Source organism: Choloepus didactylus (assembly GCF_015220235.1).
Source record: "Choloepus didactylus isolate mChoDid1 chromosome 23 unlocalized genomic scaffold, mChoDid1.pri SUPER_23_unloc1, whole genome shotgun sequence".
NCBI lineage: Eukaryota > Metazoa > Chordata > Mammalia > Pilosa > Megalonychidae > Choloepus > Choloepus didactylus.
Window position 1 is genome coordinate 3,619,259 of NW_023637590.1, and position 13,037 is coordinate 3,632,295.

Sequence of the window (13,037 nt, forward strand, 5' to 3'; positions counted from 1 at the left end):
ACACAGCAGGGAAATGGGGTTTGGCCACCAAATTCGGCAGAGCAAAGGACTGTGGGAAGAAGGTGCTATGTATGAACATGACTCTTTTGCTTCCCAAGCAAACGACTCCAGGCTCAGTGCTGTTGGTTCAGAGACCGGGGGTTGTCCCATAAGTGCCACGCCGGGGAGCAGGAGGGTGTCCTGGTGTGGAGGGGAGCAGGTGGCATCTTCGTCTGAGGGTCCCTTTCTATAGGATCAAATGCCCCAGACACGCCACCTGGAGCCACGGCAGACAGGCCTGGGATACCCCGGAGTGTGACAGTGGCAGTGGATGGGAAGGGCCAGGAGACAGCCACCAACTCCCCAGCCTCGTTTAGGGCCTGGGGGCTCAGCGTCCCCACCTGTAAACGCGGCTGCCTTCACGGCCACCCTTCCAGCCCGGAAGGCTGGCACCCCCTTCCCTGTCACCCTCCTCGCCAGGGGGGCCTGCAGTGCAGGGGCAGCTGGGCAGCCGGGAGCACAGCCAAGCGGTGCCTGGGAGTCAGAGGGTGCAGGGGTGGGGCGAGCCGGGTGCAGGCTGGCAAGCTGGACCTGAGCGGGTAGGTACCTGCTGGGCCAGTCCTGTCCGGGCCACCGGCTCAGGCACTCGTGACAAACGATCCCATTTTACAGCCAGAGCAAAGCCAGGCGGGGCCCTGTCCTAGGATGGGGTGCAGAAGGGGAGGTGGGGGTGACCCTGGGGTCTTCAGCTCTCTGCTCCGTGGCCAAGGGGTGAGGAAGGTGCAGGGGCAGTCGGAGGCCCAGAGGGGACCGGGGTCCCAGGGATGGCAGGGCGAGTGGGGGGCAGAGGAGGGGAGGGGCGTGGCCCGGGGCGCCCGCGCGCGCGGGAGGGGGGGTGGGGACCGTGGGGGCGCCTGGGTCCCCGCCCGGTCCCCGCCCCCGCCGGGTCGCGCGTGGGCGCGGCGGGCGCCGATTGGCTGGCGGGTGGCGCGGGCGGGGCAGCGGCGGCGGCGGATGGGGGGGGCCCGGTCACCCCGCAGCCCGGCCTCGGCCTCCGCCGCTCCCGGTCGCCGCGCCCCGCCCGCGCGTCCCCCCCGCCGGCGACACCATGAGCACGGGCCTGCGGTACAAGAGCAAGCTGGCGACCCCAGGTGAGCCCCGCGCCCGCGCCGCGCGCCCCCGCGCGCCTTTGTCCCCGTCGCCCGCCTCGCGCTCACCGATGTGTCTCCCTGTCTCCCCCCCCATCACCACCCTCACCGCACCCCCAACCCCCCGCCGGCCGGGACCCGGACCCCGACCCCGCAGAGGACAAGCAGGTACGTGCGCGCCGCTCAGCCTGGCGCGGCCCGCCCCGCTGTCACCCACGGTGGCCCCGGCGTCGCCGGCGCCCACTCGCGACCCCGCCCCCGCCGGTCGCGATGACCAGCTTGTGGCCAGCGGGGGCGGGAGGGCCCGAGGATGCCCATCCGGGACACCCCCCCCCCCCAGGGCGGGAGGCTGAGCCCCTCCCCAGAAGGGGGGTGATGGGCAGAGAACGGGGTGCACCTGGCCAGGCTGCAGATATGGCCCTGGGGGTCCCCTATACCCACCCTGGGAGGCCATGGTCCCTGCAGGCCACCGGTTTGGGGAAAGGCTCAGGGGTCCCCTCCAGCCAGCAAACTGAGCAGCACCCCCACTTGAGGGGAGCCTCTGGCCAGCCCCCCTTGTTCTCCTGCGCCTTTGCATCCCCCTCCCACAAATTCAAGGGCGCTGATGTGTGACCTGGCCTCTTCCCCGCCCCCGGGGCCTCCAGGGCTGATCTGAGTCATCCCTGCTCTCAGCACAGAGGCCTCGAACCCAGGGGGTGCCATAGGCTTCTACTGCCCCCCCAGAGGGGGCTGGCCTGGTCCCCGACGTCCAGCAACGCAGGACCTGATGGGAGGCTGGCCTGGGCACCCCCTGGGAAAACCCAGCCCTGGTCGGGGTTCCCCAAAGCAGTGAGACCCCGAGATGGGGTGGGGTTGAGGTGTCAGCTGGGTTAGCCAGGTTTTGGGAACAAAAGGCGGGCTCAGATCTGGCCCCGGGGTGGCCCGGGCAGCCCTCATGGGGGTGGGGGTGCACGCACCGGGTGGATGCTGGGTGGTGCCCGGGAGCTCCGGCCCAGGGTGGGGCAGATGGGGCAGGAGCGACGCAGCAGGTGGGGCGGGAAGGCAGAGCTGCTGGCTGCGGGGACGCGCCCCACCCCAGGGTGGGTGAAGCTTGGGGTGCGGTGGGGGTGGGGGACTTGGCAGCCAGAGGCTCCCCCGGGAGCTGCCTTCCATGGCGGTCGGTCAGACAATGCCGGAGACACAGGGACACGCGCTGGGCTATTGTTTGACAGAAGGAAGGAGCGAGACTGGGGAGGCTGGACCCCATGGGCTCTCCCGGCTCTCCCGGGGTGTCTGCCCCTCCTTGGTGGTCACCTGGGAGCCAGCCTCGCCCCATCCCCTGCCCCAGGAACCAGAAGGAGGAGCCCCGGGAGCAGCCAGGGAGCCCAGGGATGGCATTGAGTGTTTGGGGTGCTCTCCATGGGTGGGGGAGACGACAGAGGCAGGGGTGAGCCCCAGCCCCCCCCATCTCAGGTAGGGCTGGGGCTTCCTCTGTGCCCCCCTGCTCCATCTCAGGGAGCGCACAGGCCTTCTCTCCCTGCACCCCGCTGTCTCCGGTAGTGGTGGGGGCTTTCAGCCCTCGGTGCCCCCCATCTCAATTGGGGGGTGGCGTTGTTGGCTCCTGCTACTGCTTCCCAGAGCTGCCTGGGGTGATTCTAAGAATGGAAAAGCCTCGAGAGCCTCAGAGAATCCAGAGAACCGGGAGGAGGTGGGAGAAGGTGGGTGTGGCTGTCATCAGTGTAGAAAGCCCTGAGGAGTATCTGTTGTGACTCGGGGGGGGCAGAAAAAGGGGGTCCCGGGGTCCCTGCCTTGTGGCTTCCCCTGGGAATGCAGAGGCCCTGGCCGGGCAGGTGAGAGCTGGACTAAGGCCCTTGTCCTCACAACCCGGGGCCAAGGCTCAGAGGCCAGTCACCCCAAGAGGGGAAACTGAGGTAGTGCCGGGTCACCAGGCCCCCTGATGCTAAGAACCACCCCAGCCTTAGGTCCTAGGCTGTAGGTCTTTCTGGAGATGCCCGATCCTGCAAAGCCAGCCTGCCTGGTGGGTGCTGGGCAGAGAGGACCCATGGGTGGGGGCTGGGTGTGACTCAACCCCGAGGGGGTCTGCAGGTTCGGGGAGTAGAGAGCTGGGGCCACTGGGGAGGCTTATTCAGAGCAAGGACGAGGGGGTGGCTGGGCTGGGGGAGCTGGGGCCCTCCACGCCCTCCCAATGAAAGGCTCCCCTGTTCCCAGCTGCGGGCCCGCCCCTCCTCCCAGGTGCAGCTGCCGCAGAGCACACGACCAGGGGGCCCGGACGGGGGGGCCTGGATGGGGGACAGAGGCCCCTCTGCTGGGGCAGCGAGCCCGCCCCGGGGAGGGCCGAAGGCCTCCAGGGCCTACCAACTCCCACGCTCAAGGGGGCAGGTCCCCTCTTTTCTGCCTGGCTGGTGCTGGTTTCTTCAGATTGCGGGTGCAGGGGAAGGGTTTGGGGACCCACAGAGGGTGATGCACCCAGAGCTCTGGCCAGGTGGGTGTGGGGACCCTGCTGTTTAGAGCCTCCGTGTCCCCATCTGGAGGACACTCCCACCCGGTTCTGTGGGTCAGAGCCAGTGAGGGGGATGGGCAAAGGTGGTGCCCCCCAGGGCCCCGGCTCGCGGCAGGGGGCGTCTAGGGGCGCCCGCGGTTGCGTGTGGGTGGCCGGCGGGTTTGCGGAGCAGCGGCCCGCCCTGGCGTCCGAGTTCCCAGAAGCTGGAGTAGTGGTGGTGTGGGGGGGGGAGTGGGGGGAGCGCCCCGAGCTCTGGGCGCCCGCTCCCGCTGAGCCTCTGCGCGCGCTGGCTTCCCAGTTTGCGTCGGAGACCCGCGCGGGGAAGGCCTCCCCAAGCGCACGCACGCACGCACGCCGCGGGGAACCAGTCCCAAGCCGGGGGCGGGAGGCGGGTCGTAGAGGGGCGTGTCCGTGGGTAGGCGGGGGCGCCGCGACCCCACCCGGAGGCCTGCGGGCCGAGCGTGCAGGGAGAGAGGCGGGGAACGGGGCGCGTGGCTCCCGGGAGCTCCTCCCGCGCCCTCTGGCGGGAGGAAGCCGCAGTTCCGGGGGCGCACACGCGGCAGCCACAGACTCCCCCCCACAACCCCCCACCCCCTACCTGGGCCGCCCGCGGCCTCCCTCACCCCCCACCCACCCGGGGTGCGGACCCCAGCACGGAGGCCGCGGGCCCAGCGACCCCGCCGCGCGCGCCCCGCCCCGCGCCCTGCTCGGCCCTGCCCCCCGCGGCCGTTCCCGGGTGGCTCCGCCCGCGGCCCAATTTCCAGGCGACTGTTTCCTGGCGACGGCGCGGGGCGGGGGCCCGCCTGCCCCTCACCTCCCCCAACACACACACACCGCGTCGCCCTCCAAGCCCCGCCTCTGGCTCGGGTGCGGGAGCTGGAGCCCGGGCGGGTCTGAGGCCGGGGGCGCAGCGCAGGCTCCGCCGGGTCCGCAGAGGCAGGGCCCGGCGCGCACGGTTGCCAGGGTCGGCGGCAGCCGGGGCACAGGCGACGTTCCCGCTCCGGGCCTCAGTTCCCGCGTCCGTAAAACGGGGTTGGGAACGGGGTTCGGGGCAGGAGCGCGCGTTACTCCCCGGCCTGGAGTGCGGACACAGGCGGCAGGGCCTAGGGGTCGCCGCGATGGACTCGCTGGCCGCGCCCCAGGACCGCCTGGTGGAGCAGCTGCTGTCGCCGCGGACCCAGGCCCAGAGGCGGCTCAAGGTGTGTGTGTGGTGGCGGTGGTGGGGGTCCTGGATGTGGGTCAGTGTGCGCCCCCCCACCCCAGCGCCCAGGAGCCCGCGGCCTCTTCTGGGGCGCCGACTCTGGGGGGCCACGGGCCGCTGGGGGGTGGGCGCAGGGCCGCGCGGTTGGGGGAGGCTGCAAGGCGCGCCGCTGTCTATAAATAGCCCCTGCGCCGCCGCTGTCGCCCCCGCGGCTGGCTCTGGGCCAGTGGGGCCTCCCACCCCCTGATGCTCCCAGGCCTGGGGCTCCTCCTGGGTGTGGACCGTCTGGAGTGTCCCGTCTGGGTGCACTCGCTGACCACGCACCAAAGGAAGGTTACTGCCCCTGCCTGTGTGGCCTGACATCCCCAAGGCCACCACCACAGTGTCTGGGGGTCCCTGCTAGCCCCTCGCCAACACCAGGCAGGGCCGGGGCTCCCTCTGCCACCCTCCTCCCTCCGGATACCTGCCCACTGGCTCACTCCGTTTCTGCCTCTGAAACGCTCCTCTTTGGACTGGGTGCCATCTGCGTCTTCAGCTTGAGTCAGGTAGGGGACAGACGTGGGGCCACCCCAAGGAGCCCCAGAGAACCCTCACCCGCGCGCCCCTCCCCCAGGACGTTGACAAGCAGTACGTCGGCTTCGCCACCCTCCCCAACCAGGTGCACCGCAAGTCGGTGAAAAAGGGCTTCGACTTCACGCTCATGGTGGCTGGTGAGTGGCCGGGACCCCCAGGGTGGGTGGCTGGAGCCGCTGGCCCACCGGGCACGGGGGTGGGGGCGCTGACCCAACCTCCTCCGCTGTACCTGTGCACAGGTGAGTCTGGCCTGGGCAAGTCCACGCTGGTGCACAGCCTCTTTCTGACCGACCTGTACAAGGACCGCAAGCTGTTGAGTGCTGAGGGTGCGTGCTCTCCACCCCCCACGTGACCCCATTCTGCTCAGTCGCCCCCTCCCTTCCCATAGTGTCGGTCCCCTGGCCAGGGCCCAGGCTTCAGATGGACGTAGACGAGGATCCCGGCTATGTGGGATGGGGGTGGGCGGTGGCAGGGGTCAGCGAGGCCCCCCCCCAAACAATGCCCCCCACCCCCAGAGCGCATCAGCCAGACGGTGGAGATCCTGAAGCACACGGTGGACATCGAGGAGAAAGGAGTCAAGCTGAAGCTCACCATCGTGGACACCCCGGGCTTCGGGGATGCCGTCAACAACTCTGAGTGGTGAGGGAGGCCCGGCCGGGGAGCGGTCCCTCCGCAGACCCCCTGGCCACCCCCTCCTCCGGCCTCATCCCCCTGATCCCCGTCTGTCCCCAGCTGGAAGCCCATCACCGACTACGTGGATCAGCAGTTTGAGCAGTACTTCCGCGACGAGAGCGGCCTCAACCGTAAGAATATCCAGGACAACCGCGTGCACTGCTGCCTGTACTTCATCTCCCCCTTCGGGCACGGGTGCGTGGCACTCGGGGGCCGGGCGCAGGGGCCCCCCAGAGCCGAGCCGGCCACCGCCAGTCCCCTGCCACGGCCACCCTCCCCGTAGCTACTACCCACTCCCCTGTCCACGTTCCTCGCTGCACCCACTGCCACCTCCCCATACTCAGAGCCCCCCGGCCATGCCCACCTCCCCCTCCCCGCGCCCATGGCCACTGCTGGCTGCTCCCCAGGCTGCGCCCGGTGGACGTGGGCTTCATGAAGGCTTTGCACGAGAAGGTGAACATCGTGCCGCTCATCGCCAAGGCCGACTGTCTGGTCCCCAGCGAGATCCGGAAACTGAAGGAGCGGGTGAGTCTGGCACCCCAGACCCTGGCCCAGGGGACCCGCCCACCCCCGTCTGACGGCCCTGCCCCCCCCGCAGATCCGGGAGGAGATCGACAAGTTCGGCATCCGCGTGTACCAGTTCCCCGAGTGTGACTCGGATGAGGACGAGGACTTCAAGCAGCAGGACCGGGAACTGAAGGTGGGCGTGCAGTATGGGGGCAGGGGGCAAGGATGCCCGAGCCCCCAGCTCTGCCCTGACGGTGGCAGGGGTCATTTACCCGGGAAGCAGAGGAGCTGTCCCCCTTCACCTTGGGCTAGAGGGTGAGGGGCACCGCTGTCCCTGCCTGGCCTGTGGAGGGCAACTCGGGCCCCACGTGGGTGCTTTTTGGCTGTTGGCAAATTCCGTTTTCCCACGGACCACCAGGGGAGGGTCCAGCCCAGCGGTCACAGAGTTGTGCCGTGCCCTGGCTCCCACAATTCTGACCGGCGGAGGGGTTTTGGGCATCCCGGGTGGCTGGGGTGGTTGTGATGGGGCCCAAGCCAGGGGACAGCCAAAGCCAGCAAGGATGCAAGTAGCAGGAGACATGGGCTCAGCCCTGGGGAGACAGACAGGGGCCATAGCCAAGCGGGTGGCTTTTGACTGGGTGGGTGACAGGTGCAGGGCACGCCTATCTGGGCACAGCCAGGGTTGTAAGCCGCAAGCCTCTGCATCTCTGGGGAGAGATCATGGATGGCGATTTGGGTGGGGGTGGGGGGGCGGCTGCCGCGCCTGGGTCCTACCCCTCCCCCTCCTCAGGAGAGCGCGCCCTTCGCCGTCATCGGCAGCAACACAGTGGTGGAGGCCAAAGGCCAGAGGGTCCGGGGCCGACTCTACCCCTGGGGGATCGTGGAGGGTGAGTCGGGTCCCGGGGCGCGGGGCGTGCAGGGTGGGAAGGTTCCCCGCCCTCCCCCCACTCCGCCCCCGCCGCGGGCGCCCTTCCCATCGCCGGCTGCTCCCCGCAGTGGAGAACCAGGTGCACTGCGACTTCGTGAAGCTCCGCAACATGCTCATCCGCACGCACATGCACGACCTCAAGGACGTGACGTGCGACGTGCACTACGAGAACTACCGCGCGCACTGCATCCAGCAGATGACCAGGTGCGCGCCGGGGCCCGCCCCTCCTGTTGCCTCCGGAACTGCGCGGGTTCCCGGGCGCCCCAACCCCCAGGTGCCAGCCCGTGGGGCGGGGTCGGCCGGGCCTCCCCCAGCTCCCTCCGCCGAGCCCCCGACGGCGCTGCCCTTCCTTTCCCCGCAGCAAACTGACCCAGGATAGCCGCTTGGACAGCCCCATCCCCATCTTGCCGCTGCCCACCCCCGACGCCGAGACGGAGAAACTGATCCGGATGAAGGACGAGGAGGTGCGCGGGTAGGCGGAGCGCGGGGTGGGGGTGGGGCCGGCCACGCCCCCCGCGCACCTCACCACGCCCCCCGCCACCCTTTCCCCCACCCCAGCTGCGGCGCATGCAGGAGATGCTGCAGAAGATGAAGCAGCAAATGCAGGACCAGTGACCCCGCCCCGCCCCCCGGACCCCGGAGACTCCGCGCGGGTCTCGAACTGGCCCGGACCTGAACCCGATCCCAGGGGGGCCTGGACCCGGAGCCGCGGGCCGCCACCCTCCGCCGATCCTAATTTATTCTCAGCGTCCATCCTTCCGCCCCCATCGTGTGCATTTGGTTCCCGGGGGCCTGGACAGTAGCCCCTGCCTCCCCCCACCCAGCCTGCCCCCTTTGGCCTTGGGAGCAGGAGCTGAGTCGGCTGTGACTTCTGAGATCCCCCCTTCCCCCCCAGAAGGTGACAGCACCCAGACTGCGGGCTGTGCTTAGGCAGAAGGGGGAGCGGATCCCCAGGGCCCTGGGCCTACTTCCTACCCCAGTGCCGCAGAGCGGACTTGGGAGCCCTCGTGGGCCCGCTCCCAGGGCCACCAGCTATGCGGAGACCCTTCCCCTTTTTTGTGCCAAGGTGTGCCGGGTTTTTCCTTCCCTCTTCACCCCCGCGCCGGGAAGCCCAGCGACGGGGTCGGAGGCCGAAGAAGTTGGGACCTTCCGCCTCTCCCCTCCCCTCAGCTGCGGCCCGGCTCGGGGGTACCCCACGAGTCCCTTCCCTCCAGCAGCACTGCGGGCCCCGCTGTCGTGCCGGGAGCGCGAGTCCTTGGTCTCCCTGGCCCCTCCACCCGCATGCCCCCCCACCCCCGCCCCCTGCCCTGTTCTGTGCAGTTGTGAATGCCACATCCTGTCCTGGTGACAGGGGAACACTGTTGGTGACCGTCGCTGCGGTGTCCGAGTGCTCCTTGCGCCCCGGGAGCGGGTGGGGTGGCGGAAGCGCGGGCGGCCGGGCCCTGGCGATAGCCCCTATCTGGGCGGCCGAGCCGCGCGCCCCAGGCGTCGGGGTTATTTTTGGCGGCGCTGCGGTCGGGGGGGCCCGGCGGGGCGGAGCGGCCTTATCGCCCGGTTCTCGGCCGGCACCCCGCGTCCCCACAGCCAGCCGGGCCGCCGTCCTCTCGCCATGGGCTCCGGTGAGTCTGGGGTACCCGCGCAGCCTCCGCCCCGGGTCCAGCCAGCTCCCTGGCGGCGCCGGTCACGTCGGGTGCGGACTGCGGGGGAGTGACTTGGCGGCCAGGGCGCAGGGCGGTCGGAGCGGAGAGGCCTGCGGCTGGCGGGCCCGGCGCTGGGGGTACTCGGAGAACGGGCTCGGCTCACCGCGCCGCTTCCCTTCCAGGCCGCGCGGGGCGCTGAGCCTGCCTGCTCCTGCTGCTGGCGCCGGCGAGCCGCCCGGGACGCGGGCTGCCCGCTCCCCTGCCGCTGCGCCGGGACGCGCGTTGGACTGTTGGCGCCGCGGGCTGACGCTGGGCCCTCGCTGCCCGCCGCCTTCCCGCCGGACACCACCGAGCTGGTGCTGACCGGCAACAACCTGACGGCGCTGCCGCCGGGGCTGCTGGACGCGCTCCCCGCGCTGCGCGCCGCGTACTTGGGCGCCAACCCCTGGCGCTGCGACTGTCGCCTGGTGCCGCTGCGCGCCTGGCTGGCCGGTCGCCCCGAGCGCGCGCTCTACCGCGACCTGCGCTGCGCCGAGCCCTCGGAGCTCCGTGGCCGCCTGCTGCCCTACCTGGCTGAGGACGAGCTGCGCGCGGCCTGTGCGCCCGGCGCGCTCTGCTGGGGGTCGCTGGCGGCCCAGCTCGCGCTGCTCGTCCTGGGGCTGCTGCACGCACTGCTGCTGGCGCTGCTGCTGCACCGTCTGCGGGGCCTGCGCGCCCGCGCCATGCGCCAGAAGTCGTGGAGCTACCCGCTGGTGGAGGGGCCCTCCGCGGAAGACGCGTCCTGAGCGGATCTGGCCGCGAGGCCGCCGGCGTCCCCAATCTCGGAGACCCAGCCCCCCCACACACACAACCCAGCGCCCCGGATCGACGTGGGCCCGACCCCGCGGAGCGCCCCAGCTCCAGCCAGGAGAAACCCGGGCCTCCACACGGGGTGGAAGGCAGCTCAGACCGCCACGGGCTCCCCACACTGGCCTCTGTGCGAAATAAACCTTTCTCCTCTTCCACACGGATCTGCACCCCCATCTCTGCCCACCCAGCCAGGGAGAAGGCCGTGGGAGGGGGGTATGGTCACTTAAGCCTATGCACTGCAACGGACATGGGGAGCAAATATGAGGGCAGTGGCTTGACTCTCCACTGCCACCGTCCCCGAGGCTGCAAGGGGAAGGGCAGAGGCTGCGCAGTGAGGACACAGGCAGTGGGGACGCAATGAGGACAGGACCCTGGGGGCCGTGGGGATGCAGTGGAAACAGTGTAGCTGGGGCTGATTGAGGACACACAGAGTGGAGGTTCTTGGAGGGCAGGGGAAGGCATGAGGATGCTGGGGCCAGTGTGGGTGTTTGGAGCTTTGAGGGCTCTCGTGGTCAGGGAACGTGTGCTGGGAACGCTGCAGGGCACCCAGTGGCAGATTAAGTTTGGGGCCCCTTTGGGGACAGTGTGATGGTCTGTGGGGTCTTGGGGAGTCTGGGGAGAAGCAAGGCCCTGGAGGGCGAGGTGGATACCAGGCGATTGATCCAAGGGCAGTGGGGGGGGGGGTGTCCCCCAGGTGTGAGTGCCATCTCCCAGTGGTGACAGGACCTCTGGGTCCTTATGCCCAGAGTGAGCCAAGCTGCCCCCCATCTTTGCATCCCCCTCCTCCAGGCCTTGCCAAGTCTCCTCCCTACCACCAGCCTCCCCAGTCCCCAAACCATAGCCCCAGCCTCCAGCCTGTGTCCCTTCCACCAGGCTCTCAGCCTTCTGCCTGCTTAGAGCTGTCCCTGCGCCCCACACCAGGGAGCCCCCTTTCCAGGCTCTCAGGATGTGTCAAGTGGGCCCTGCCTCCCCATAGACTCTGCCCCGGCACCCCCTTCTCCCTGGGACACACTCCCCTTCACCACACCACTGCTTCTTGCTCTCTTCAGTCCTCCACCATGCTGCCGCCACCTCCAAGAAGTCCTCCCTGATTGCCTGCAACAGTAGGGAGCTTCTCTGGGCCTTCCCACCCCGGTCTCCAACTGGGGATCCGATTCCTCTCTGGGTGCCCAGCATGGCACAGGCTCTACCCAGGGTCATGGGGCACAGGTGACGAGTTGACGTCATCCTCGCGTTTAGAGCAAGCTGCTCCCTGCTGCAGAGCCTCAGGCCCGGCCGGGCCACCCAGCCTAGGAAGCCCCCGGCCCCCTCTGCCTGCCACTGCCCAGGTCGGGGAGGTTGCCGCTGACACGGCCTTTGTCCCCGGCCTTTGTGGGACAAGACGGATGGCCCTCCGGTCGGGCTGATGCTATCTCAGGCTGCCGGTCGGACGTGCGGCGGGAGCCACCCACTCCTTTGTGGACAGGTGCAGGGGTATCCGGTCTATTGTGGGCTGCAGCCAACTGTCCGACTGTCCATCCGGCCTTATCACCCCATCAGGGGATGGGGGCCCCCTTTGTACCAATGAAGTGGCCACCCCCACTCTCTCTGTGGAGGGAGAGGGGTGGCACTCCCAGAGGCCCTGGCTGGGGTCAGAGGAGATAGTCATTTTGCAGCAAGCTACCCAGTCCAGGATGTGGTGCAGGGAGGGGGCACCCCTGCATCCCACTTTCCAGAGGAGGAATCCCAGCCCCAAAGAGGACTTGGACCCTGGCCACAGTGGGAGCAGAGCTGAGGCCCCTGAGATCTCCATTCTCCTCACCAAGAAAAAAGTGATCTGAGGGTCTTAGGGGACCCCAAGCTAAGAGAAGGAGCCCCTCTAGACTGTAGGGAGAGCCTAGCAGGAGCTGTGGGGGGTGGTCCACAGGAACCCCAGCCCACTGCTCCCTGCTACAGGCACTGGGGGGGCTTGAGGGCAGGAGCTGCACAGGCAGTGGGGGCTTCTCTGATGAGGAAGTGCCTGAACCACAGGGTGATCCGACGACAGAAAAACACCATCCGGGGGAACTGAACCCCATGATTCCTCCAGGAACCCCATCACCACCACCACCACCCACCGGTTCTCTATGAACCAGACCCATCGGTCCAGCTGTCCCCTGACCCTGTGCTGACCCAGGGGCCTCGGCCTCCAAGGAGTGTGGGGAGGGGGACAGCCCCAGCCCAGTGCCCCTCAATGGCTCTGTGGGGGGAGGGGACAGTGCCCCCCCCACCCCCCAAGCACTGTCCTCCATTTCAGAGGCAACACGGTCACTGATGGATAAGCTGGTCCCCGGTGGTCCCCCTCTCCTCATTCCAGTTGGGACAGGTCGGGGGTCCCGTCCCAAGGCCCTGCCCAGCCCCCAGGCCCTCTGTGCTTTGCATGTGCCAATCCCTCGGCCTGGTGCCCTTCTTGCACTATTCAGCCTCCCCCCTCCAAGCACGGTGTCCCCAGGGAGTGTCCCAGCCCTGCACTGGCCACCCATGGGACAGGTGTCCCCCAGGCCCACCCACTCTCAAGCCAACATCCCCAGCCAGCAGCCCCAGGGCGGACAGCCGAGACCCCCGAGTCCCCGTCTGAGAAATGCGTGGGTGCTTCTGCGCGGCCAAGCTCGCCCCTGGAGTTGGGGGGGCCTTTCGTCTTCCCGCGCGCGCAGCGACCCCCTGCAGGCACCAGAGGGCGCGCGCGCTCTGCGGAACCCGCCGGCCGCGGGGCGAGGGGCGGCGGAGGTGGGCGCGGAGGCCGCGAGCCGGGGGATCCCCGTGGGGCAGGGAGGGGAGCGACCGCTGACAGTCGGAGGAAGGGGGTCGGCGCGTCCCGCTCCCCTCCCCACGCCCCCACTCCGCCCGCTGACAGCCCGTCTCCCGGGCAGATAAGAGGCCTCTTCCGCCGGCCTGGGTGTGGGTGGGTGGGGGAGCTGGAGGGTGGGGTGGGGTGGGGGGCAGCCCAGGTGCGCCCTGCCCCCTCCCGCCGTCTGTTTGCTCCGTAAACACTTATTGAGCCTCTGCTGTGTGCACCGCCAGG

The 13,037-nt window shown here is 69.5% G+C and overlaps 2 protein-coding genes across 7 annotated transcripts; both read left to right on the top strand.

Annotated features, from left to right (window-relative positions):
* The first annotated feature begins 984 nt into the window (after positions 1–984).
* Positions 985–8,514, top strand: SEPTIN5 (septin 5). Of its 6 annotated transcripts, none has more exons than XM_037823612.1 (12): positions 985–1,130; positions 1,285–1,295; positions 5,442–5,538; positions 5,641–5,727; positions 5,917–6,040; positions 6,134–6,268; positions 6,481–6,598; positions 6,672–6,773; positions 7,371–7,467; positions 7,577–7,712; positions 7,870–7,972; positions 8,067–8,511. In XM_037823612.1, the coding sequence occupies exons 1-12, from the start codon at positions 1,088–1,090 to the stop codon at positions 8,121–8,123; spliced, it is 1,110 nt and encodes a 369-aa protein (XP_037679540.1). In that variant the 5' UTR covers positions 985–1,087; the 3' UTR covers positions 8,124–8,511. The 6 variants fall into 6 exon arrangements, with proteins under 6 accessions (XP_037679540.1, XP_037679539.1, XP_037679536.1 ...); XM_037823611.1 differs by having other exon boundaries at positions 1,073–1,130; positions 5,364–5,538; positions 8,067–8,513; XM_037823614.1 differs by lacking the exons at positions 985–1,130; positions 1,285–1,295 and adding exons at positions 4,747–4,826; positions 5,364–5,373 and having other exon boundaries at positions 5,487–5,538; positions 8,067–8,512.
* On the top strand, positions 8,511–10,158 carry GP1BB (glycoprotein Ib platelet subunit beta). Its single transcript, XM_037823607.1, is given in 3 exon segments — positions 8,511–9,352; positions 9,354–9,389; positions 9,391–10,158. Coding segments are annotated over 3 exon segments (1,389 nt in total). The 5' UTR covers positions 8,511–8,542; the 3' UTR covers positions 9,934–10,158.
* The last annotated feature ends 2,879 nt before the right edge of the window (positions 10,159–13,037 follow it).

Bases quoted from the DNA above. Each gene is read 5' to 3' on its own strand.
- SEPTIN5 (XM_037823608.1), top strand. From the start codon at position 4,746: ATGGACTCGCTGGCCGCGCCCCAGGACCGCCTGGTGGAGCAGCTGCTG. The intron at 5,728-5,916 runs GTGCGTGCTCTC...CCCCACCCCCAG, and splicing joins CAAGCTGTTGAGTGCTGAGG to AGCGCATCAGCCAGACGGTG. The intron at 6,599-6,671 runs GTGAGTCTGGCA...CCCCCCCCGCAG, and splicing joins TCCGGAAACTGAAGGAGCGG to ATCCGGGAGGAGATCGACAA.